This window comes from Mus musculus, chromosome 11 (assembly GCF_000001635.26).
Source record: "Mus musculus strain C57BL/6J chromosome 11, GRCm38.p6 C57BL/6J".
NCBI lineage: Eukaryota > Metazoa > Chordata > Mammalia > Rodentia > Muridae > Mus > Mus musculus.
Genome location: NC_000077.6, coordinates 100473850 through 100499918, shown reverse-complemented (window position 1 = coordinate 100499918; position 26069 = coordinate 100473850). Strand labels below are relative to the sequence as shown.

At 46.8% G+C, this 26069-nt stretch overlaps 1 protein-coding gene and 1 non-coding gene across 3 annotated transcripts in view; both read left to right on the top strand.

Annotated features, from left to right (window-relative positions):
- Acly (ATP citrate lyase) overlaps positions 1 to 23567 on the top strand; it is a 51649-nt gene extending 28082 nt beyond the window's left edge. For both annotated transcript variants that reach the window (NM_134037.3, NM_001199296.1), the window contains 15 exons: positions 1157 to 1298; positions 1566 to 1734; positions 3955 to 4059; positions 5839 to 6035; positions 6301 to 6382; positions 7304 to 7414; positions 15192 to 15319; positions 16117 to 16210; positions 17620 to 17774; positions 18072 to 18222; positions 18399 to 18542; positions 20622 to 20735; positions 21509 to 21591; positions 21828 to 21904; positions 22581 to 23567. In NM_134037.3, the coding sequence (NP_598798.1) occupies positions 1157 to 1298; positions 1566 to 1734; positions 3955 to 4059; positions 5839 to 6035; positions 6301 to 6382; positions 7304 to 7414; positions 15192 to 15319; positions 16117 to 16210; positions 17620 to 17774; positions 18072 to 18222; positions 18399 to 18542; positions 20622 to 20735; positions 21509 to 21591; positions 21828 to 21904; positions 22581 to 22675 (1847 nt within the window). In that variant the 3' untranslated portion in view covers positions 22676 to 23567. The remainder of the gene's footprint in view (positions 1 to 1156; positions 1299 to 1565; positions 1735 to 3954; positions 4060 to 5838; positions 6036 to 6300; positions 6383 to 7303; positions 7415 to 15191; positions 15320 to 16116; positions 16211 to 17619; positions 17775 to 18071; positions 18223 to 18398; positions 18543 to 20621; positions 20736 to 21508; positions 21592 to 21827; positions 21905 to 22580) is intronic.
- On the top strand, positions 21439 to 21508 carry Mir7116 (microRNA 7116). The gene has a single exon (NR_130343.1). It is a non-coding gene; the product is annotated as a microRNA 7116 (primary transcript).
- Positions 23568 to 26069: the final 2502 nt, after the last annotated feature.

The following is a 26069-nucleotide window of genomic DNA, read 5'->3' as shown; positions in this document are numbered from 1 at the left end:
AGGGAGAAGAGCTGGTGGTGTGTTATGAGCCTGCAGTACCAACAGTTAGGAAGGAGAGGCAAGATCAGGAGTCTAAGGTTGTCCTTAGCTACATGGTGAGTTCAAGGCCAGCCCCAGTTACATGAAATCCTGCTTAAAAACCAGCAGCTGGGGCTCGAAGTAAGGCTCAGAGGTTAACGGCACTTACAGATCTTGCAGAGGACTTGGTTAGTTCCCAGCACTGATGTGGCAGATGGCTCACATCTGCTCATAACTAGTTCTGGAGGATCCGATTCCATTTTCTGGTCTCCACAGGCATTGCACAAGGAGTACACAATAAACATACATGTAGCCAGAACACTTATACACGCATTAAAAATAAATAAAAATTAAAAAATTGTTGCGTGTGGTGACGTATGCCTTTTTTCCCAGCACTTGGGCGGCAGAGGCAGGCACATCTCTGTGATGTTGCTGTCAACCTGGTCTGTACAGCATGGTGCTTGTCAGCCAGAGCTACATAGTGAGTCTCTGTCTCAAAAAGACAAACAAGAGACCGGAGAGATGGCTCCGCTTAAGAGCACTGGCTGGTTTTCTAGAGGACCTGAGTCTAATTCCCAGAACCCACATGACTGTGCACAACCAGCTGTTAGCTCCAGTTTCAGGGGATTCGACGCCCTCTCTGGCTTCCGTGGGCACCAGGCAAACGTGATTTACAGACATACCTAAGAGACAAAACACCTATACATGTAAGAGAAATTAATTAATTAATGACAAATTTGAAACAAAAGAATGACAAATACCTTATTGAGTATGCAGACCACGGAGTACGTTATGGAGGACTCCTGAATCTGTAGCGTAGCTGGGACACTTAGCTTGCCCTGTGAGAACTCTCAGGCATCTTCCGCCGTGGGCCCTTTTCTGTCTGAGGACTCCTTCTCTGTTCACCGTGGGACTATTCTCTGGCCACGCGGGTCTCGTTAGACAGTTGTCATTCCGTCTGCTGCTTCCTTCTAGAAAAACTGAGGCAAGTCTCTCAGGATTTATTATCTTAACCCTTCGTTTGCTGCTCTGAAGAACTTCCAAACTGGACGTGTAGCCTAGGGGTTCAGGAAGGGAGCCCCGTGGATCTTCCTAAGGTGTGTGTTCTGGGTGCACTTGCTGTGTCTTTGCCCACTAGGAAAGAGTGCCACCCTCTTCAGCCGACATACCAAGGCCATCGTGTGGGGCATGCAGACCCGGGCTGTGCAGGGCATGCTGGACTTTGACTACGTGTGTTCCCGAGACGAGCCCTCAGTGGCTGCCATGGTCTACCCTTTCACGTGAGTCACCCCAAGGCAGGGAGTCTGGAAGTGGCTAAGTGGGATTCTCACCTTTAGATGAAGCTTGAGAGTCAGCCTCCCATCTTTGCATGGGAGGGATCTACCCATCCCAGGGATTGGGACAGTCCACGTTCCTGGGGACCCCTTGCCCTCAGATAGGAACTTTTAGGGAATCTTGCTGTTCTTGAAGAAGTTCCTCCGTTCAGTTTCCCCTCCCCAGAGCTGGTGGGTTAGGGGTGTTCTTACTCTTGCACTGTTTTCTTGCAGTGGGGATCACAAGCAGAAGTTTTACTGGGGACACAAGGAAATCCTGATCCCTGTCTTCAAGAACATGGCTGACGCCATGAAGAAGCACCCGGAGGTAGACGTGCTGATCAACTTTGCGTCTCTGCGGTCCGCTTACGACAGCACCATGGAGACCATGAACTATGCCCAGGTAGAGCCTGCACCTGGGATAGCTAGGGGGGAATCAGAGAGAGCTCCTGAGTGGAATTTACAGTCACGGCCACTTGTGAGCAAGGACTTGGGAATTGGCTTGGGTGAAAGTACTTGAAGATGGGTGCTTCTCAGAGTGGGTTAAGAGTTCAGCGTGAGCAGTGGCTACCTCGCTGGGTTACCAGAAATCAGTTCCAGCTCATTCCCTCCCAGACTGGCTTGAACCAGTCTCAGAAGCACTGTTTTGAGCTGAGTATCGTTCAGTGGCAAAGCCCTTGCCTATGAATATAAGGCCTTGAGTTCTATCCCTAGCACCATCCCCCAAAACACCTTCTTACAGGGTATTCTGTACTTATTTCAGGGCAGAATGAATAGCAGGTGGATACTTCCAAATCTCTTTTCTCAGCAACATGGCCACCAGGTTTCAGCATACCCACCCCATACCTCGTTCTGACCAGTAGATTGGCAACATCACTCTTGTCCTTCCTAGTCTTGTCACAAGTGTCTTGGATTAACATCTGCACGTATTCCTGATCATCCCCTGTCTTAGTTTCCATTGCTGTGAAGAGACACCATGACCAAGGCAACTTTTAGAACGGAAACATTTCATTGGGGCTGGCTTACAAATTCTGAGGTTCAGTCCATTATCACCATGGTGGGAAACACGGCAGCATCTATGCAGACACGGGGCTGGAGGAAGGCAGTCAAGAGGAGGGTCTCTTTCCACACTGGACAGAGCTTGAGCAGAGACACCTCAAAGCCCAGTGACATACTCCCCCCAATAATGCCACACCTCCCAGTAGTGCCACATTCCATGGGCCAAGCATATACAAACCATCAGATCACCCTGACACAGATGTCTAGAAGTTGAACTGCTACATCAGAATGACCGTTTGGAAATTTCTAATACATCCAGGCTTCCAGAGCATTCACGATCTAAACTCCAATTAGCAGGAATTCAGTTTTGTTTTCTTTTGAGACTGGTCTCGTCATCTAGCCCAGGCTGGCCTGAAACTCTGAGGTCCACCTGTCTCTGCTCTCAGAACGCTAGGATTAAAGGTGTTCACCAGCTCCAGTTTCTACTTGCCAACACCAAGCAACTATGTAATGAATTAGTGTTCTGTATACTCTGCATGTCTTTGGACATTAATTAAAACTAACTAACAGAAACACTGGCTTGCCATTTGTGCCCTGGATCCTATTCCTCCTTCCCCCTTTTCTGTTGCAATATTTGCCTTTTGTTAGTGATTTGTAAAAGCCTGCTATAGACCAGTGGTTTTGTTTGTTTGTTTGTTTGTTTTTTATTCTCTGATCCAGTTATTCAGTTAATGAGTGGAGAATATAACTTGTTTTGCTGTTTAGATGAGCTGCTCTTTCAGGCTGGAGCAGACTTTGGCAAAAACATCCCAGGGCAAAATGGTAGCCCCCACCTGTTTCCACAAATAAGGTTTTTTTTTATTAAAACAGCCAGTGCTTTCATTTATGTTTTGTGCATGGATACTTACACACTGAAAACCTGGTACACAGACCACAAGACCCACAAAACCTAAACTGTGATCTTGGGACCCTTTACAGACGGGTCCAGAGCCAAAGAGAGATGGTTCTTAGATCTTCAGTCCCTCTAGCCCAGTCTAGGCAAGTATGGGAACAGCTTGCTTCTGTTGTGCACTGGCTACAGCCTGCAGGGATGGAGATAAGACTGGCTGGGTACTTGGGGGTGGGGGGAAGGCAGGTAGGGATCAGGTGAGTCTGAGGTTTTAGGTGAGAGCGTAGCTACAGACTAGCAAAGACTTGGAAGCATTTGCCTCTGCTCATGCAACTGAGTCCGTGTGTCACTGGCCAATGGAGGTTTGTTTCAATGTCTACTGCTATGTGTGTGTATGTGGGACGCGGGGTGCATGTGGAGATCAGAGGACAACATTCGGGAGGCAGTTCCTCCTCCTATCATATTTGCCCTGGGCATCAAACTCAGGTCCTCTGGCTTGGCAGCAAGTGCATTTGCCTGCTGAGCCATCTCGCTGACCCCATGCCTCTCCTGAGAGACGTTTGAAATGATCAGGGCAGGACCTGAGGCATGTGGGAGGGAGAAGGTACATTCTCTTCCCCTTACTTTGTTCTTGAAACCTGGCTGAGAACACTGGGCTTAGGAGGAGGGCCTCAGTGTCTGTCAGAGGTGAAATGTTCACAAGTTCAATGTTACTTTGAAATGTTAATCCTCTAGATCCGCACCATAGCCATCATAGCAGAAGGTATCCCTGAGGCCCTCACACGGAAGCTCATCAAGAAGGCCGACCAGAAGGGAGTGACCATCATTGGGCCAGCTACGGTGAGTGTGTGTGTGTGTGTGTGTGTGTATGTGTGTGTATGTATGAAGCCAGGGTGGATGTCAAGGAGTCTCTGTTATTCTCCATCTTATTCCTTTGAGGCAGGGTCTCTCCCTGAACCTGGGGCTTTTATAGTTTATTGATTAGACCAGAAGCCTGCAAGCCCTAAGTGACCTTGCTGTCTGCCTCCCTCAGTGCTGGGGTTACAGGTATCAGAGGACAATGACTAGCTGTTATGAAACTGACTAAACTCTTAACCACTGCTCTTAACCACTGAGCCATCTCCAGCCTCCCGGCCCCCTGGTTTGTAAAGGTCCCTTGTCACCGTCTTATTCCTTTCATAGTTAACAAGGGGTTAATGGGTGATATTTGTTGTTTTTAATGCTTTTGTCCTTAAATGCAACTATCATGTAGTGTTTAATTATTCCATTAACTATATGCCAAATTAAAAAGCTATCTGGGGGCTTATTTTTTTACTCAGAACTTCACATTAGAAGAAATTGCTCTGTTTGTCTTAATTTAGTTGTTGTGTAAACATTGAAGCTGGGGCTGGAGAGATGGCTGGGTGTTTAAGAGCCCTTGTTGCTCTTGTGGAAAACCCAGGCTCTGTTTCCAGCACCTAGATGGCAGCTCACAACCTCTGTAACCCCAGTCCAGAGCATCTGCCGTCGTCTTCTGGACTTGGCATATAGTACATACACACAAAATAAGCAAAAATACCCAGAGTCATAAAACGAAAATAAATTTAAATAAAAATTTGAAGCTAAGGCTTTGTGTGGTGGTGGTAACATCTTTATTTTCAGTACTTGGGAGCCAGATGCAGGCAGATCTCTTTTCGTTCAAGGATAGTCTCCATAATGATTTTCAGGCTAACTAGGGCTGCATAGTGTGATACTGTCTCAAAAAACAAACAAAAAAAAGTAGGAGCTAGGATTCTTTCTTCCCCACCCTGGTGCTAGAGACTCTCTGAGGACCTCATACGTGCTGGATAGGGATGCTGAAATACCATTTTGTAATGAGTAAAGGATTGTTTGTAATAAGCAAGATGTCATTGTACCTAGAGAAGCCCAGCTGTGTGGCAGGCACATCTTTGCTGGGTGTTGTAACCCATGATGTAAGGGAGAGGACGTACTGTTAAGCAGACTGGTGTAGAACTGAGTATAGAGCCTTGTCTTAGACACACGTCTCGCAGAGTGTCCTAAGGGAGGGAAGAGGTTCTTCATGGGCAGGTGTAATCTTAAACGCGTTCTCACGACCGGCCAGGAAGAACACAACAAACCAGAATCTTCTGCGGCAAAACTTTATTGCTTACATCTTCAGGAGCCAGGAGCGCAAGCCCCAAGCCCCAAAAACGAAAGGCCCCCCCCCCCCCCCCCCGCTTACATCTTTAGGAGCCAGCGCGCCAGAGCGCAGAGCGCAAAAGCGCAAGCAAGAGAGCTCAAGTAAGAGAGAGAATGGCGGAAACCCCGTCCCCTTTTAAGGAGAATTATCCTTCGCCTAGGACGCATCACTCCCTGATTGGCTGCAGCCCATGGCCGAGTAAAGGCAGAGTACATGTAGTGGAAAATTACTCTTGGCACATGCGCAGATTATTTGTTTACCACTTAGAACACAGGATGTCAGCGCCATCTTGTGACGGCGAATGTGGGGGCGGCTCCCAACAGTGTAATCCTTCCAGCCACTTCTCTCCACTTTAGACAGAGGCACAGGGCAGGTAAGGTAGGGTTTCATTGTTCCTCCGGCACCCTGGTTCGCCTTAACTGCTGTTTCTGCCTCTGAAGGTTGGGGGCATTAAGCCTGGATGCTTTAAGATCGGGAATACTGGTGGAATGCTGGACAACATCCTGGCCTCCAAACTGTACCGCCCAGGCAGCGTGGCCTACGTCTCACGTTCAGGAGGCATGTCTAATGAACTCAATAACATCATCTCTCGGACCACAGATGGTGTCTATGAGGGCGTGGCCATCGGCGGGGACAGGTAGGAGCTGGGAATCTTCTACAGTGGAGTTAGTTAGCGGCAGCATCCATGGTGTGTTACTCACTGCCCAAACCCTGAGGCCCTAATGAAGTTGTGTAAGTTTGTTGAGGGGAACTGCTCTTAACGCCCCACACCTATTTCCATTAGCCTGAGCTGCTGAATCTGACACCCATGAACAATCCGTGTATGTAGTGGAGTGCTTCTCACATGCTCCCACACCTCCCCAGGCTGTCCCTTGATCCTCTGTCCTCCCTGCCCCCCACAGGTACCCTGGGTCCACATTCATGGATCACGTGCTGCGCTACCAGGACACTCCAGGAGTCAAGATGATCGTAGTTCTTGGGGAGGTACGTTGTTGTTGCCATTGTTGTTTTTGAGGGAGGGGTCTCCTTTTGATTATAAAGGTAGTCTGGGATTTGCATTTTTAAGAATTCAAGCACCCTGGCACTGTACACCTTAAAGCAATCGTCCTGGTGGTACAGCCGGTAAGATTCTGGGGCTGAGAGTTTGCTCTGTTGGCCGTGAGCAGCAGTGAAGGAGGAACTGTCTCCACTCGCTGGGAAAGACGGCTGGAGCAGTGAGGCCAGCTTCTTTTATAATTTTCATTTTTTTTTTTAATCTTATGTATATGTGCGGTTTTGCCTTTGTGTGTCTGCACACCACGTACACCATGTGTGCCTATGCCTCCTGCCTGCAGCAGTCAGTGAGGTGCCAGTCTCCTGGAAATGGACTCATAGATGTGTGTGATCCACCATTTGGGTGCTAGGAACTGAAGCCCAGTCCTCTAGAAGAGTAGCAAGGGCTGTTAACTGCTGGGGCATCTACCCAACCCCTGGGAGGGCCTCCTTTTTATTTATTTATTTATTTATTTATTTATTTATTTAAAGCTCCAGAAGAGTTCTATAAGCCCATTCCTTACTTGTTCTTCTGGGAGAGGCTCTAATCCTTCGTCATCACAGATTAGAAAGGGACACCCAGGCACGAACGGCCTTAAGACACTGACCGTCCCTTCGTAATTCCTTACATACCTAGGATGAATCTTTCGGGGAGAAGTTAAACTCACTACCTGTTACGTAGCCCAGGTTTGTGTCCTGATTTTGTAGCCGACTTTTATTTCATGGGGTTGTTGTGTTTTTGTGGGGCTCTTTTTTCCTTTCTGCGCATGTGTTACGTGCGCGGTTTTTCCTGTTGTAGGGCCGGTCCTAGGAAAGCTTGAAGCAGCTTCCACTAACTTGTGGGGCTTTTCTCTCCTCCCATTCCCTTTGCAGATAGGGGGCACAGAGGAATATAAGATCTGCCGGGGCATCAAGGAGGGCCGCCTCACCAAGCCAGTGGTCTGCTGGTGTATCGGGACCTGTGCCACCATGTTCTCCTCCGAGGTATGAGTGGGACCCCGGCTGTCGTTGAGTAGGGGATGAGGTTGCAGAAATGGCTGTCTGAGCTGAACCGTACTGACATCATCCCCATCAGCTGCTAATTCCCTCAGTAAACTCGTGCTGCTCACTTTGTGACTACAAAGCCAAGCCCAAGTTCTGCCTGCCAGGAATTTTATCTCACCTAGACTCTTCTGCTGCACATTCACCAGCAGGTGAAGGTCGAGATGAGACATTGAGTTCTGGCACAAGGGAGCATAAGCAGGGAGAGGATACGGCTTGGGCTTAGCCTGGAAACCTAATCTTAGGTCAGATTAGGGAAGCCCCGTGGGAGATAGCGGGGAGAGCATTGTTCTTGCTGTACTAGGGTACAGGCATGTGAGGTGAACAAATGGCTAAAGGTGCAGCCATCAGTTTGACCACCTGAGTGCGGTTCCCATCTGTAATGGGATCTGATGCTCTCCTCTGGTGTGTCTGAAGACAGCTACAGTGTACTCATATGCATAAAATAAATAAGTCTTTTAAAAACAAAACAACAAAAACCTATCCTCTGTTGGGAAGATGGCCAATCACATGACAGAAATCAAATGCAGGATAAAAATTATCTGTCAAGCTGAGTGTGGTAGCACGCCTTCAGGGCCAGCACTCAGGAGGCAGAGACAGACAGGTTTCTTTGAGTTCGAGGCCAGCCTGTTCTACACAGTGGGTTCCAGGACAGGCAGAGCTTCACAGTGAGACTCCTCTCAAGGAAACAAAACAGAGCAATTCTCTAACCAGTTCATTCATCATCAGCATGGAACAGCCTGTGGGTTTCTTGATGGTATGTGTATAGAGCAGGTTTGGCTTCTAAGTTTCTTATAGCAGTGTTGCTGCTGTGGTAGAGGGGTTAACTGAACCCTCAAATGCTGGCAAATGCTTTACATCCCTAGCCCACAGTGATGCTCTCTACCTATAAACTTAAAGTGGCTGTTGGAGTCGCACATCTCTGAAGGAATAGCTCCATTCCTGTGTATCCTACGAATAGGAACTCAAAGATGCTTCGAGGGACGTGGGTAGAACAGGCCCTGTAACATTGTAATGCCAAAAGATGGAAGTAGCCTTGTACACATCGAGCGGAGCGCATGTGTGTCTGGACTGGGAGGATATGGTCATCATATGCACCTGTGCACTGGACAGCCAGGCCAATCTGTGCGCGCGATAGAGATAGATAGTCACTACAAAAGGAACTCGAGATGCAGTTATTCTTAGGGCAGACTTTTATGCACACTTCAAGTATGATTCTTTTTATTGATTGAGTGATTGATTTATTATATGTACAGTGTTCTGTCTGCATTTATGCTTGCAAGCCAGGAGAGGGCACCAGACCTCATTATAGATGGTTGTGAGCCACCATGTGGTTGCTGGAAATTGAACTTAGTACCTCTGGAGGAACAGACAGTGCTGTTAACCTCTGAGCCAGTTCTCCAGCCCCAAGTTCAGTTTATAAACGTGAAGTGTGTGGGATTTTTTTTTTCTCCCAAGTGAGTAAAGGGGGATGGAGGATCCAGAATTCTGCCGACCTTTCAGAGGTTGCTGGCACAGGCTTTAAGGTCAGCTCTGTGCGCTGGCACCTGGCAAATCGGTACCTCCATTTCCAGAGCTGCAGAATTGGACTTTTGGATGATTTAAACAAGATAGCTGTAGCCAGGCGTGGTGGCCGAAAGTGTAATCTCAGCATTTTGGAGGCAGAGATAAGAGGATCCGGAGTTCAAGGCTAATATGAGTTACAGAGTAAAAGAGCCAAACAAAGGCTGGGGAGAAAGCTCAGCTGGTCACAACAATGAGGAACTGAGAGTCAGCCCCCAGCACACAAATAAAATCCAGATACAGTGGTACAGGCCTGAAATTCCAAAGGGGTGAGGTGAAGACTGGTTCACTGGTCAGCTAGTCTAGGTTAATCGGTGATTTCTAGGTTCGGTGAGAGATGCTGTCTCAAAAAATAAGGTAGAGAGTGATTAAGGCAAATATCCATTATCAACTCTGACCTCCATAGACATGAATGCAAGCACGCACGCACACCACAAAGCCAAAACAGAAGTGATGGCAAAGGTCTGGAACCTATGGGTAAAGTTGCTTCTCATTTGCCTTTCTCTTGGCACATTCTTCCTCCCAGGCCTTTCCTCACAAAATAATTCCACTCTTCCACTCTTCTATTTGGGGTCCTCTTTTGAATCCTGCACGAGGTTAAATGTTGGCCTTTTTAAGACTTGCCTTGGTCATGGTGTCTGCTCACAGCAGTAAAACCCTAACTAAGACACCCATCACAAGGCCAACAGCTTTATTTAATTGGGGCTGGCTTACAGGTTCAGAGGTTCAGTCCATTATCATCAAGGAGGGAGCATGGCAGCATCCAGGCAGGCACAGTGCAGGAGGAGCTGGGAGTTCTACATCTTCATCTGAAGGGTGCTAGCAGAATACTGGCCTCTTAGGCAGCTAGGATGAGGGTCTTAAAGCCCACACCCACTGTGACCCACCTATCATACCTTCTAATAGTGCCTAGTGAGTACAAACCATCACATTCCATTTCCTAGCCCGAATAGGCTTGTTCAAACATAGGAGTCTATTGGGGCCATACCTAAACATAGCATAATGCAAGTCCAACTTTCAAAGCCCCAATAGTTTATTAGTTTATAGCTCTCTCTCTCTCTCTCTCTTTCTCTTTTCTGAGACAGGATTTCTCTGTGTAGCTCTGGCTGTCCTAGAACTCACTCTCAAACTCAGAAATCTGCCTGCCTCTACCTCCCAAGTGCTGGGATTAAAGGTGTGTGCCACTACTCCCTGGCTATAGCAGTCTCAACAGTGTTAAAAGTTCAAAGTCTTTTCTGAGATTTATCCAGTCACTTAACTGTAATTCCCAAAGCAAGACAGGAAACCAGCTGGGCAAACTCAATACTCTGCATCTCTAGTTCTGATGTCAAAGTGGTCTTCAGATCTCCTACTCCTTTTTTATCTTTGTTGACTGCAACAAACTTCTTTGTCCTGGTCTGGTTTCACTCCCTGTTAGCAGCTTTCCTCTGCAGGTATTCCACTGCTCTGGCATCTCGAACACCTTGAAGTTACCAAGGCAACTTCAGTGTTACAGCTTCTTGTTCCAGTGTCTGGGATACACATGATCTTCTGGGCTTCTCCAACGGGCTGTTGTCACTTCTCTAGCTCTGCCCTTTTTAGCACTGTAAGCTCAAGTAGAGTAACTCTACTGCTGATGCTGTTCTTAGTGATCATCCCATGGTACTGGCGTCTCCAATACACTGTTGTCTTCTGCTGCAACTAGGCTTCACCAATAACCTCTCATAGTCTCCCTTCCTGGTGTCAGGCCTCAACTTCTTTGTATGACCCTTTTAGACCTGGGCTATCAACTGCAACTGAGGCTGCACCTTCACCAGTAGCCTTCTCTGGCCTCTCACAGTGCCAAGCCTCAGCTGCTTCATGACCCCTTTGTGCCTTCAAAACCCGTACCACCTGGGTGACTCACGTTATCAAGTGCAAGCTGCATGAGGTACACACAACCTTGGCTGTCTCTGGAACACAGCTTCTTTGTGCTCTCAGAAAACACTTCCCCGCCAGGCGTGGTGGCGCACGCCTTTAATCCCAGCACTTGGGAGGCAGAGGCAGGTGGATTTCTGAGTCCGAGGTCAGCCTGGTCTACAAAGTGAGTTCCAGGACAGCCAGGGCTATCTATACAGAAAAACCCTGTCTCGAAAAAACAAAAAACAAAACAAAAAAAAAGAAAACACTTCCCAGAAGATTTTACCTCAGTGATGCTGGTCTCTTTTTAATCACCACTAATTTCTTAGCTCCAGCTAACCAGTATCAATTGTCCCAGTAGTCCCTTCTATTCTGGACTCTAAAGCTAGAGCCACATGATCAAAGCTGTTTGCTGGGGCTGGAACATGGCTCCCTTGATCTACTACATTATCACTAGCTTTCTGTTTTCTAGCTCCATCACTGTGTAAGCTTGGCTGTCCTGGAACTTGCTCCTTAGAATGACTTTGAACTCAGATATCTGCATGCCTGTCTCCTAAACACTGAGATTAAAGGTGTGGTCCACCAAGCCTGGATTTAAGTTTTTCTTCACCTAGATCTTGCTCTGTTCTAGCTGGCTTTGAACTCAGAGATCTGCTTGTCTTTGCCTCTTGGGATTAAAGGCTTGTACTACCACATCTGGACCTAAATTTAGCTGGGTGGGGTCTTCCCCAAGGTCCCTTAATTCAATTTAATATCCTGGAACACAGGATTCGGCTCCGTTTCACCTCCTGGTGCCCCTATAATACTGGAACCATATATTTTATATTTTTCCTTTCTCAGCTTGCTGTGCTTGTTTAAAATGTTCTTCATGAGACTTAACCAGAGAACAAAGTCTATGATGGACTTTCCTGAGATATCCTTTGTCAGTGCAATTAATCTGAGTCTTTTCACCTTAGCCTCAGGCAGACTCTTCAGACAAGGGCAAAAGATAGCCACAAATTTTTTTCACCAAAATACCACAAAAACAGTCTTTATGCCATGTACTGAAATTCTTCACTGAAACCTCTTGGACCAGGGCCACACAATTCAAACCACTCTCAGTAACAAAGTTTCCACATTCCTACTAGGATAGCCCATTAAGCTCCATTTAAAGCATTACACGGCTTTTCCAAATCCAAAGTCCCAAAATCCACCTTCTTCCAAACAAAAGCATGGTCAGGCCTATCACAGCAATACCCCTGATACCAACTTTTGTCTTCGTTAGGATTTTACTGCTGTGAGCAGACACCATGACCAAGGCAAGTCTTATAAAGGGCAACATTTAATTGGGGCTGACTTACAGATTCAGAAGTTCAGTCCATTATCATCAAGGTAGGAACATGGTGGCAGGCATGGTGCAGGAGGAACTGAGAGTTCTACATCTTCACTTTAAGGCTGCTAGAGGAAGACTGACTTCCAGGCAGCTAGGATAAGGGTCTTAAAGCCCACACCCACAGTGTCATACCTACTCCAACAAGGGCACACCTTCTAATAGTGCCACTCCCTGGGCCTAGTATATACAAACCATCACACTGGGGCAGTCTCTCAGCTAGCTAACTTAACCTGGCATCTGCCATTCTGTGTCCCTGTGTGGGTCTCACTGCCTGCTTACACCTCCATTCTGTCTCGAGTGTGTATGTGTCTGTCTGTCTGTCTGTCTCTGTCTCTATTTCTCTGTCTTTGTCTCTCTGTCTGTGTGTCTGTGTGCGTGTCCTGTCTGTGTCCAACCAGAATCCTGCCCCACACTTCTTGCTCCAGCTCTGGGCCATCAGCTCTTTATTTTACAAAATGCCACGTTTTAGTCTGAGCTCATCAGCAGCAAGACAACAACTGATCCATCTCCTTGTCGCTTCGGGCACTGAGAGCTGCCTGACTCTTTTAGGCAGGTGATAGAAAGACAATACCAAAGTCTTGCTAGCACTTAGCTCTGTCTCTGCCCAGCAGTCAACATTTGGAAATACAGGGACACACCTTCATCCGATGAATGGGAAGGTCGCCCCAACACTCCTCCACTCTTTCTGTGCCTGCTTTTCCTTCTGTCTTCCTACCCAACCATGCCAAGGATTCCTCTAAGGGGTCAGCACCTCCATTTTTGGATCTTGCTGACACTACCCATTATTCATGGGGAGCACAGGACATTGAAATGTGTTACATTTTTGAGGTAATTTTTTTTTTTTAAGACTTGAGTTTATTTATTTGTTTATTTTTACTTTTGTTGTTGTTTTCAAGTCAGTTTCTCTGTGTAGCTCTGACTATCCAGGTACTCTATAGACCAGGCTGGCCCTAATTCATAGATCCACCTGCCTCCGAGTGCTGGGACTGAAGGTGTGCATCACCAACCCAGCTTAAAAGTAATTCAGATTGTTGTATGACGCTCAAGGATTATCAGCTAGTATAGTAGCTGTCTGGGTAGCAGTTGATCTTGAATCCTTGAGCAGGTCACTCTCTTAATTTCAGAGAGAGAAGAGTGAGAAAGCCCCTAATGGCACACTGAAGGCAGCTACTGAGGGAATAGTTGAGAGATGGAAACTGGGTCTGCAGAGATAACACTGGCTGTTCTTCCAGATGGCCCAGGTTCAATTCCCAATACCTCCCTACAGGACAGCATACTTAGTCCTCCGTAGCTCATTTCAGGGGACATGCTGCCCTCTTCTGGCCACTATATACACATTGTGCATATGTATACATAAAGGTTCAAATAGTCAGATACATTTAAAAAGTGGAGAATTCAAGATAGGCCTTATAAAGTGGCACTTTTGCAAGTGTGGGTCTCAGAACACAGGCCCTCAAGGCAATCACCCAGCCCACCAGAGAAACAGGGCTGCTTTAAGTCAGGAAAATGCTATTATTGAGAAATCCCAGAGTTTAAAGTTTTGTTTGGTCAGGTATGATGACCTACACATGTTGCTGAGGCAGGAGAATTGCTTGGGGCCAGGAATTCAGAGGTCAGCCTGAGCAGCTTAGCAGAAGGGATCCACTATGAAATATCTGCTGAGCTTCGCAGAGCGAGTTTCTGAGCGCAGAAAAATAATTATTAACTTTTCTACAAAGCATGTTACGGATTCTCCTTTGTTCATTTAAATCTGCAATACCGCGGGCTGGGACCAAAATCGTCCAGGTTCAACTGCTTCCACATACTACCTTGTGGTTGGTGGGCAGTCACTCAGTCCTTGAGGAAACATGAGTAGGCAGCAGACAAAGCATCCTGTGAGTGGAGCTCTTAGCGCTTGGTGGTGGGAAGCACTGGTTACTCAGATGAGATGCTAGTACGATTGCTTGCTGGGTCCCATCCTAAGTCAGAGGTCAATTCATTTATTTTCCCAACTGCTTGACTCCCACCTAACTCTTTAAATTTTTTTTTTACTATATTTAGAGTGGGAGTGTGCATACTTGTGATACATTGAGGGTCAGAGGACAATATGTAGGAGTCTGTCCTTTCCACAGTTGTCTTGCTTGGTGGCAGGCACTTTTTGCCACTGAGCCATCTCACCACCCCTGGTAAAGTATTTGATGGGTTTTTTCTCTTCCTCCATGTTCCTGTTTCATTGGGTATACACCTTATTCCAGCCCATGGTCAGAATGAAGAAGCAGTTGCTAGTTGTTGCTATAGAGATGTAAGCCTAGTGATGACGCTGACATTTTGTTTGGTTTTTGGTTTTTCAAGACAGGGTTTCTCTGTGTAGCCCTGGCTGTCTTGGAACTCACTCTGTAGACCAGACTGGCCTCGAATTCAGAGATCCACCTGCCTCTGCCTCCCAAGTGCTGGGATTAAAGGCGTGTGCCACCACCGCCCAGCTAAACGATGACTTTTTGAACAGCTTGAGATTTTTGCTTTCATATGAACTCTCTTGAGCTTCTAGGCATAACTAACTCTACCCTTTGCTTGTTGCTGAGAGCTAACCTTCCTTCCATCCCTCTTACACTGGCCACAGGGATAGCAAACGTGGCTCATGAGAAGAGCGTGATCTTGAAGTTGGATTGACAGCTCTGAATCTCACCTTACTGTACACTATGTATGTCATCTTGGAGAAGTTAACTTCTCCCACCTCAGGTGCCACATCTGTGATAGGGGAGTTGCCTCTCCTACCTATTTAGTTAGCATACAAAGGCTTAGATGAAGGAACACATGTGAAGCCTTGGGCACAGGCCAGCCTGTGGTCAGTACTAATGTTTCCCAGGGTTTCTTCTCTTTCCTGGAGAACTGACCAGCCTAGTAAAGTTGCTGTTCTTTGCTTTCCAGGTCCAGTTTGGCCATGCTGGAGCTTGTGCCAACCAGGCTTCTGAAACTGCAGTAGCCAAGAACCAGGCCTTGAAGGAAGCAGGAGTGTTTGTGCCCCGAAGCTTCGATGAGCTTGGAGAAATCATTCAGTAAGGAGTGGGCAGGATGTGGTCCCCCCATCTTTCCTGATCCCTCCTGAGGACAGCAGCCCCCATAACACGGTGGTGGTGGTGGGGGGACTCTGGATACTCCTAGCTGTTCATTTGCTCTAATGCACTACAGGGAAAACCATCTTTTTCCTGGCTTCTGTTTTATTTTAGTTGTAAAAGTATCAGGTCAAGGCCAATGAGGCTGGTGTTAAACCTTGTTTGGTTTCTGAGGCCACAGGCTTGGTTGGTGTTGGTGGCCGTTAAAGAGACATGGGCTTGGGTGTGTTTAGAAAGTGTCAGGCACTTTTGGCGCACGCCTTTAATCCTAGCACTTGGGAAGCAAAGACAGGAGGATCTGTGTGAGTTCCAGGCCAGCCTGGTCTACAGAGTGAGTTCCAGGATAGCCAGGAGCACACAGAGAAACCCTGTCTCAAGAAACAAACAAACAAACAAACAAGCAAACAGTGTCATCTGGAGTATCGTGTATCACTTCTGGCTGATAGAGTTATTGGACATTTATTTTTTTCTATTTCTACCTCCTGAATCTGCCTTGGCTGTTCTCGTCTCTTCCCGTGGTTCTCACATCCAGCTTCCCATGAGGCCTCATCCAGTGAAGGGGAGCTAAAGGGGTCGGGGTCAGGACATCCTGGGCCATAGTTTGTTTTCATTTAGTTCTTGGGATCCAGTTGGTAGGAGTAGGGCACTGTCGGCCCAAGATGCCTACAGTGTTTGGGATAAAGCCTAGAAAAAAATGTCTATAGAAACCATAGTGTCTCCTGTCTCTCCTTCCCTCCCAGGTCTGTGTATGAAGATCTGGTGGCCAAAGGAGCCATTGTACCTGCCCAGGAAGTGCCACCTCCAACAGTGCCCATGGACTACTCTTGGGCCAGAGTAAGTGTCATGGGTATCTGGAGGGTGAAGGTGGATTTGGGGGTTTCATTAGTTTGTCTTGAAAACATACTTTCTACAGTCCTAAAACTTGCTATGTATAAAATGCAGAGATTGTCTGCCTCTGCTGCTGGAGTGCTTCTGTTCCCATGCCTAGCTCTTAGTTGGTATTCTTACAGGTAGCCCTGGCTGTCCTAGAACTTACTAGACTGGGCTGGCCTCAAACTCAGAGATCCTCCCAAGGGCCAGGATTAAGGGTGTGTGCCATCACACCTGGCTAGATTGGTGAATCTTAAGGTGGTTTGACCTCCTGGATATGAGGCCCCTTCCAACTACTTAGAAACCTCTCTGATTAACTCTGGGTCCCATCCACTGTATACTAGAACTGTCCCTGGTTTTATTTTTAGGTCAGGTGACAGAATGGGCAACACAGCCCACATCTGATGTTGGAAGGAGCCAGCTTTTAGGGGCTGACAGTCAGCACTAGGGAAGTAGAGGCAGGAAGATCAGAAGTTCATGGTCATATTACTTATTCTTTCTCTTCCTCTTCCTCCTCCTCCTCTTCCTTTTCTTCTTCCTTCTTCCTTTCTCCCTCTTCCTTCTCCTTCTTCTTCCTTCTCTCCTCTGTCCTTTCTTCTTCCTTCTTCCTTTTTTTGGGTTTTCCAAAACAGGGATTCTCTGTGTAGCCCTAGCTGTCCTGGAACTCACTCTGTAGATCAGGCTGACCTTGAACTCACAGAGATCCACCTGCCTTGGCCTTCTGAGTGCTGGAATTAAAGACAAGTGCCACACTGTCCGGCTTAGAAAGCTGCTTCTAAGGAATGCTTACCTAGAACTTACAAAGGAATATATTTAAAATTTTTGTTTAGTTAGTGTTTATCACAGGAGATTATCAGAAGATAATTATGAGGTGCCATCAAGCAGTTAAAAGGAATTAACTAAATTGTACATGGACAGACATTAATAGAGTCAGATCCACTAAGTAAAAGGCACACTATGGCAGGCTTGCTAAATAGTCTTGGTGGTCCTCAAACTTGGTGTGTCTACTGCCCTGGGCCTCCACCTCTTTTTTTTTTTTTTCTTTTTCTTTTCTTTTTCCTTTTCCTTTTCCTTTTTTTCTCTTTTGTTGTTGTTGTTGTTGTTGTTGTTGTTTGGTCTGATTTCTCTATGTAACCCTGGCTGTCCTCGGACTCAGTGATCGCCTGCCCCTGTCTCTCAGTGTTAGGATAAAAGGTGTGCACCTCTATGCCTTGCTAGCCTCTACTTCTTGAAAAGAGTTTGTCTGGGTACTTACTGCTTGGCCATCAGAGCGGCCAAGGCATTCCTGAGAGCACACACAGCTTTCTGTCTTGGGGAAAAAAAAAAAAGCCCTCTGCTGGCCACCATAACCTTCTGTCCTCATGTCTGCTTAGGAGCTGGGTTTGATCCGAAAACCTGCCTCATTCATGACCAGCATCTGTGATGAGCGAGGGCAGGAGCTCATTTATGCGGGCATGCCCATCACCGAGGTCTTCAAGGAGGAGATGGGCATCGGTGGTGTCCTCGGCCTCCTCTGGTTCCAGAGAAGGTGAGACACATGGGCAGGGGTGATAGGGCACTGGGCTTAGGGCAGATTCACTACAATTTTATTTTGAGTTAGCTTTTGATTGTTGCACATTCAGAAACCTTTTATGGGCTGGAAAGATGGCTTGGTGGTTAGTAACATGCTCTACGGCGTTTAATAACTGCAGCCTTGCACAGGAATCAAGAAGGGTTTGGCTTGGGATTGGTGGTGGTAGTATCAGGCTACGGAGGAAAGTGTGTCCTTGTCATTGTAGCTCCTGGATCTCGTTCCAACTCTGCGCCTCTGTGTGCCCTCCTTTAGGTTGCCCAAGTATTCCTGCCAGTTCATTGAGATGTGTCTGATGGTCACAGCTGATCACGGGCCAGCTGTCTCTGGAGCCCATAACACCATCATCTGTGCTCGGGCTGGGAAGGACCTGGTCTCCAGCCTCACCTCAGGGCTGCTCACCATTGTAAGTCTGGCCTTCCTGGGAGGCAGCAGCTCTGGAATCATGCTGTCTAAATGCAGCAGGATCCTAGGAGCCCAGGGTAAAAACCCCAGGCCAGATTCTGCTCAGGGCATCCTGGGATGGTCTGCAGGGCTGGGAAAGCCATCCCCCTCAGCAGTGTTGCTTTGTCTCTCCTACAGGGAGACCGGTTTGGGGGTGCCTTGGATGCCGCAGCAAAGATGTTCAGTAAAGCCTTTGACAGCGGCATCATTCCCATGGAGTTCGTCAACAAGATGAAGAAGGAGGGGAAGCTGATCATGGGCATCGGCCATCGAGTAAAATCGGTAAACTGAGGCATCTGTGGAATGAGTGGTGATAGGAGGCCTGGAGCCATGGCATCACAGTTGAGAGTGCTTGCAGCTCTTAAAGAGGACGTGTGTTTAGTTCCCAGCACCCACATGGCAGCTTACAACTATAACTGTAACACCCTCTTCTGGATTCTGGCCACCAGCAAACAGGTGGTGGACACACATAAGTGCAGACAAAACACAGACTTTCAAAAGGAGCAAGAAACACTCATGCTCTTGACTCCCGGTATGCAGAGCTCTGGATCTATAGACCGATGCCAAAGGCAAGGTGACTCTCCCAGTCATGCTCTAGATTGATGGCCCTCAGGGTTCTTTCTCAGGTCTTTCAGCTTTCAGCTTCAGTTTTCCAATCGACCTTGTAGGAGAAAGATCAGGAAGAAGTGTCAATTACCTTCTACCAGACTGCACTTCCTGTCACACAGATCTGAGGGACCCTCAGCAGCCATACGGTGTCCATCATGGTTAGCCATGGCTGTTCTGTCATTCAAGCTAAGCAGCACTTGAATGACAGAACAGCCATGGGCTTGCGGGGGGGGGGGGGGGGGGGACGACGACGACGACGACGGGGACTGCAGATGGTCAAAGGCCAACCTGTTAGAGTCAGGCTTCATGGCAGATGCCTTAACTCGCTGATCCATCTCTGGCCCTTTACTCCTTTTTTTTTTATTACTTATTTAATATATGTAAATACACTGTAGCTGTCTTCAGACACTCCAACTCCAGAAGAGGGCATCAGATTTCGTTACGGATGGTTGTGAGCCACCATGTGGTTGCTGGGATTTGAACTCAGGACCTTTGGAAGAGCAGTCGGCACTCTTAACTGCTGAGCCATCTCACCAGCTCCCCCTTTACTCCTATTGCATTGGTTAAGGCAAATCAGACAGTTAGACTTGGCATACTCGGTGCAGAGAAGTAGTAATATTAAGGCAAGCCCAACTGAGATAGACCCATAGGGAAAGACAGAGTATTTTAAACGGTTAGTGTGGCCCTGTACTGGATGACAGTCATGTGGATGCCCTGAGAGCATGTCCTTTAGGTCACCAGTGGTAGGATTTAGAGTATGTTTGAGTCATCTTACTCACCCACTATCAGCCACGGGGTCTTTTAGTTACGGCTTCTCCTCTTCCTCTTCTATTTGTTTTTTGAGATGGTCTTTCTGTGCCTTGGCTGTCCTGGAACTCCCTATGTAGACTAGGCTGGCCTCAAACTCACAGAGATCCTCCTATCTCTACCTCCCAGGTCCTGGAATTAAAACTGTGCACCATTACATCCAGTTTAGTTAGGGTTTCAGTTGCTGGGATAAGAATACCCTGATCTGAGGCAACATGGGGAAGGAAGACTTTCTTTCATCTCACAGCTGTTAGGGCAGAGTCCTTGGCTGAGGAAGGTTAGGGCAGGAACTGAAGGGGAAACTTCAATCATTAATCAAGGAAATTTCCCACAAAGTTGCCAGCAGGCCATTCTAATAGAGGCATTTCCTCATTCGTGGTTTCCCTTACCAAGTAACTCTAGCTTATTGACAAAAACCAACCAGGACAGGGCAGTCTCTAAACAGATGGGAAACTTCGTCTGTCCCAGGTCTGGATTTCTTCCTAAGCTGTTTGGGTGCGCATTGCTGCCCTAGTCCCAGCATGCGCAGAACATTTTTTGTCGCTCGACTGGATGATAGAGCTGGTTGGCAGCCTGGCTTGTGACCGGAACCTAAAACAGGGTAGAGAATGGCTGAATCCAGCCCCTTCTGCCTACCATCACAGATACTGGTTAACTTCCTAACCATCTGGGGTGGGTGGGGGGAGGCCCAATTCCTTTCATATAATAAAAGAGGCCACTACAGAGGTTGTTTTGAGGCCCAAATGAGACATAAGGGGTCTTGAAAATCCTTCCAGCTCTCAGCGTTATCCTTAGGGGTGCTATGAGGAATTGTATGCATAAGTTGGGTCCCCATGATGGCTCCAGGGTAGCACAGGTACAGACAGGTCTGTCCACTTGTCACACAAGCATATCCCTTGGCTGCTGTGTCTGAGCGGGTGTTTCTGTAACTGGATCTTTTTTTAGATAAACAACCCAGACATGCGAGTGCAGATCCTCAAGGACTTCGTCAAACAGCACTTCCCCGCCACCCCGCTGCTCGACTATGCCCTGGAAGTGGAGAAGATTACCACCTCCAAGGTAAGGAAGGGAGGGTTTTGTGTCCACCTCTGCCCCACCCCCCACCCCCACCCCTCCCTCTGTCCTATTTTGGGATGGATTTCTTAGTTATGGAGGTTTTTGTTTGTTCTGAGACAGGGCTTATGTGGTATAGGCTGGCTTTGAAGTCACTAAATAGTAGACATTGCTGTCTGTCTCCCACAGCCTGCCCAAAGTTCAAAGTCATAATGTTAGCAGCTTCCCGTTACTATGACAAATGCCTGGCAGGTCACAGGGGAGGATTCATGTATTGTCTTCTAGGGGTTCCAGGCTGGAGTGGCAGGCAGAGGCTGGCAGGACAGAGTGGCTCAGTCCATCCCAGCGAGCTCTCTCCTTCCGCTCCACCTGGGCTCCTAGTTTGTGAGATGGTGCTTCCCACAGTCGTTTCAGGTCTCCCCTTATTGAGTCCTCTCTGGGAAGTTCTCACAGACGAATCCAGATATAAGACTCACCGAACTCCCAGGAGCGTCTCAGTCTAATTAAGTTACTTATCTGTTAGTGGTGATTTTATAAATATTTAAATGGGGAGCCACGCTCACACAGCATTGAGGCAGGAGATACTTAGAATAAGCATTCCAGGGTCGTGTCTGCATTGCAACCAGAGAAATCAGCATTAGAATAATAAAGATAATCTTTACAGAGTATACAAATAACATGCCTATAAACCACCACAGTAATAGTGACTAACAGTGAAGACATCAGGAAAAAAAAAATAAGAAATGATAAACCTTTTTTTTTTTCCTTTGCCTTCTCAGAAGCCAAATCTTATCCTGAATGTGGACGGCTTCATCGGCGTTGCGTTTGTGGACATGCTCAGGAACTGTGGCTCCTTCACCCGGTGAGCGGCAGAGCCTCAGCTCCAGGGCTAGCTGATTTCTTCTGCTGTTTCCTCCCAACTGTGAGGGGACTTAGCAAGTGTGTGGAGGTGTAAGAAGAAGGCTAAAAGTCACCTCCAGCTCTGCCACTTTTTCCGCTTTGGAACTAGAACTGCTCTCTGGGAGGAAGTAGTGCTGTCTCTTTAAGAAGATGGTCACATGATTCATTTTTAAAGAACCGGTTGTTTGTGTGTTTCAGGGAGGAAGCTGATGAATATGTTGACATTGGAGCCCTCAATGGCATCTTTGTGCTAGGAAGGAGTATGGGCTTCATTGGTGAGTTGGCTGTAGTTTCAAGGGTTTCTTGCTACACTCCTTGCCCTGTGTGTGTGAGCCCCTACAGCAGATGTCAGCGTCTTCACCACCATTCTTTTGTTTTTAGTTATTGTTTGGGTGGGTGGCACATGGAGGTCTACATCATTCTCAGCTCTTATTTACCTTTTCTTCTTATCTTTATCTATTTTCCTTTTATTACTGGGAATAGTTTCCATTACTAGCTAAGAAAAATAGATTCAGACTAACAGTTTCCCTTTTTACCAAGTCTGACTGATCTATCTATGAAGTGAATCTGGAATTCCTGTGTGTGTGTGTGTGTGTGTGTGTGTGTGTGTGTGTGTGTGTGTCTGTGTGTGTGTGTGTGTGTGTCTGTGTGTGTGTGTCTGTGTGTGTGTGTCTGTGTGTGTGTGTGTCTGTGTCTGTGTGTCTGTGTCTGTGTCTGTGTGTGTGTGTGTGTGTCTGTGTGTGTGTGTTGTTTTATGGTTTTCTTATCTGCCCCTATTGCTGAGGGTTAACTCCTGGGAAGGCCTTGTGCCTGGTAGGCAAACATCTCACCACAGAGCTACATCCTCAACCCTGTGTCTACATTTTGTACGTCAGGAAGAAGTTCCCTCCCATTTTCCGACCTCTGCCATGGCTTTTGAAACTAATAACAGACATCTTGACTCCATTTTAGGGCACTACCTTGACCAGAAGAGGCTGAAGCAAGGGCTGTATCGTCACCCCTGGGATGACATTTCCTATGTTCTTCCAGAACACATGAGCATGTAACTGAGCCAGGAGCCCTACTGTAGGAAAAGGAAGACAAAAACCCCCTCCTCAACAATATAGTGGACAGATAGCTGGAAGCAGAGTCCAGTATAGGCTGGGCCTGGAGCGGAAATAGCCATTGATGTGCAGGCATGGAAGGCCGACACCCACAGGCCCATTCAGTCCACACAAAGAAGCTTAGTATTTTTTTTATATATCTCTCTATATATAAGCATAGAAATTTAAAACCAAGCCAATACCTGTGACATTTGCTCTGCTACCTGCTGTATCTATTATATGGAAAAGTCTCAGCAAGCACTGTCAGAATAGTGTTCTTCTAGGGCCTTATGATGTTGCTTTCTTTTTTTTAATTAGTTAAAAAATTTATTTTTCCTCTAGAGGAAGGGAATGCAAGTTTTAAGATTTTAAGATACTATCTGTAGGACCACTGTCTGGTATCCCATTTCCCGTTCAGCTTCACACAACGTGAAGAACACTGTATTAATCTGATTTTTAAGGATCTTTTTTTTTTCTATGTTATGTGTTAAGGGTTTATTTAGTATCCCACTGAAATGTTCCATGTTACAGACCAGTGTCTACTTATGTCAAGGGGAGGAGGGCTGGGACCATTGTATCCTTAGCCATTGTTGCACATGTGGTGTAGTAACTTAAATGTCAAGTTGTAACATACAAGTGTTTAAAATGGAAACGCAAAGCAAAAAGCTGTGAAATGTCTTGTGTCAGTGTCCTCTGTGTTCATGCAGCCGACTTGTCTGTTACTGAAGTGTGGGTCCAAAGACTCACAGCTGTTCTGCATCTGTAACCCACAAAGATTCTGGGCAGCTGCCACCTCAGTCTCTTCTCTGTGTTATCTATCATGTTTGCTTTAAATAAACTAGATAGTAACAATGGCGTGATGCTCTTTTATGTTCCGTGTCCTCTGCTTTTGGGACAAAGCTGTCCTGGAACTTGTAGACCTCTGCGTGCACCAGCTATGCCCAGCTCTTGGCTTTATCATTTTAAAATCTGCCTTTGCCTCTTGAAAAGGAAGATAATGAAAACCCCAGTATGTATTCAGTGCCCCCAACCCCTCAAAGGATATAAAAGCCCTAAAGGTTAGGCTTGGTGGCACCTTTAATTCCAGCACTTGGAAGGCAGGGATAGGCAGATCAGAGTTCAAGGCCAGCCTAGTGTATGTGGTACCTTCTAGGCTTTAGGATATAGAGAGCCTGACTTCAAACACAGAAAAGACTGATCTGGAGAAGGGGCTTGGGGGGTCAGAGCATTTGCTGCTCATCCTGGGGTGCTGAGCTTAGTTCCCAGAACCACAGTGGGTTGTCTACAACCATCTGTAACTCCAACTGCGGGGGATCCTACACCGGTGGCCTCGTGTGCACATACCCTGCACATAGTTAAAAGTAATTTTTTAAAAGATTATTTATTTATTATATGTACGTACACTGTAGCTGTCTTCAAACACCCTCAAAAGAGGGCATCAGATCTCATTACGGATGATTGTGAGCCACCATGTGGTGGCTGGGATTTGAACTCAGGACCTTTGGAAGAGCAGTCAGTGCTCTTAACCGCTGAGCCATCTCACCAGCCCCCAAAAGTACTTTTTTAAAAAATCCTCCGCCAGGCGTGGTGGCGCACTCCTTTAATCCCAGCACTTGGGAGGCAGAGGCAAGTGAATTTCTGAGTTCGAGGCCAGCCTGGTCTACAGAGTGAGTTCCAGGACTACACAGAGAAACCCTGTCTCGAAAACAAACAAACAAACAAAAATCCTCCAAAAGAAAAAGCTATTAAAACACCAGCTTATGAAAATACACTTCTATACTGCACTTTTTGTTGGTATCAGGATCGGCTCCGAACCCACAGACCTGCGCACCTGTTGCCAAGGCAGCCACCACCATATCCCCAGAATCCACTTGGCAGCTATTATGTCACTATCCAAATAAAAGGAAGACCCCTTTAATTTCTCTTTCGCTGCCACCTCTGCCCTTCTACAGTAAACCTCACATGGAACTGTTTGACCTGGTGTAGTCTGTTTGGAGCCGTGCTTCTAACACAACACTTTCCCCTTAATGAATGGTACCCCATAGCTCTAGCTATTACTCAAGCCAAAAGCTGGAGAGTTGCTCTTCTGCTCTACTGGGTTCCAAGTTCTGTTCATTTACCCTTGAACTCTCCTCTGATCCATATCTGCTCTACTTAATTGGTGCCTTTATTTCCTCTTTTGTCCTGGTACAATCCATCCTCTATCAGTGACATTTAAAAAATCAAGTTGAAGGCTTGCCAGGTGAAGACATTTGCTGCTAAGCCTGACCATGTAAATATGATGTGGAAGGAAAAGTTCTCTAACATTAGGTGTGCAAGGCACATGCAATGACAATACTACACACCTATACTAAAGAATGTAAAAAGAGTTAAAGGCTTTTATTTGTTTGTTTGTTTTTTGGTTTTTTGGTTTTTCGAGACAGGGTTTCTCTGTGTAGCCCTGGCTGTCCTGGAACTCACTTTGTAGACCAGGCTGGCCTCGAACTCAGAAATCCGCCTGCCTCTACCTCCTGAGTGCTGGGATTAAAGGCGTGGGCCACCATGCCCAACTTGTTTTTTTTTTGAGACAGGGTTTCTCCATGTAGCCCTGGCTGTCCCAAAACTCACTAGACTAGCCTGTTCTGAAATTCAAAGATCCTCCATTTCATTCTGTGTTCTTCCAAGGTCGGCAACATCCATTTTTAGGAAATCAGACATAAGTAATTCCTCACCTTCACCCACCTAGCTGAGACTCGGTCTTCTTTTGAGACAGCTCAGGTTGTCTTCCCACAAATGATTCTGCCTTAGCGTCCCAACGGCTGGAGTTACAGGTGTGTGCTACTTTTACCAGCCTAAGACTCAAAGTCTTATGCTTTACTACCTTTTGAAAATAATTTTCTCAGCCCGGTGGAACTTGGGAGGCAGAGGCAGGTGAACTCTGTGAGTTCAAGGCCAGACTGGTCTACAGAGTGAGTTCCAGGACAGTCACCCCTACCTAGCTGAAACCCTGCCTATAAACAAACAGACAAACAAACAAATATTCTGTTTTATGGGCAAAAAATATGGCTAATTGCACCTAACACCAACCAAGTCTAATTAATGACTCAAGTTCGAGTTCTATCCTCTAACGTAGTGATGTTCATTAAATTGTGCTTTGTACTCCACACGAATACCCTACCATAAAAATAAATAAATGTAATTTTTAGGGCTATTTACTTATTGGTGCTGGGGTGACTAAACTGCCCTGGTTTCTTTTTTTTTGTTTTTGTTTTTCGAGACAGGGTTTCTCTGTGTAGCCCTGGCTGTCCTGGAACTCACTCTGTAGACCAGGCTGGCCTCGAACTCAGAAATCTGCCTGCCTCTGCCTCCCGAGTGCTGG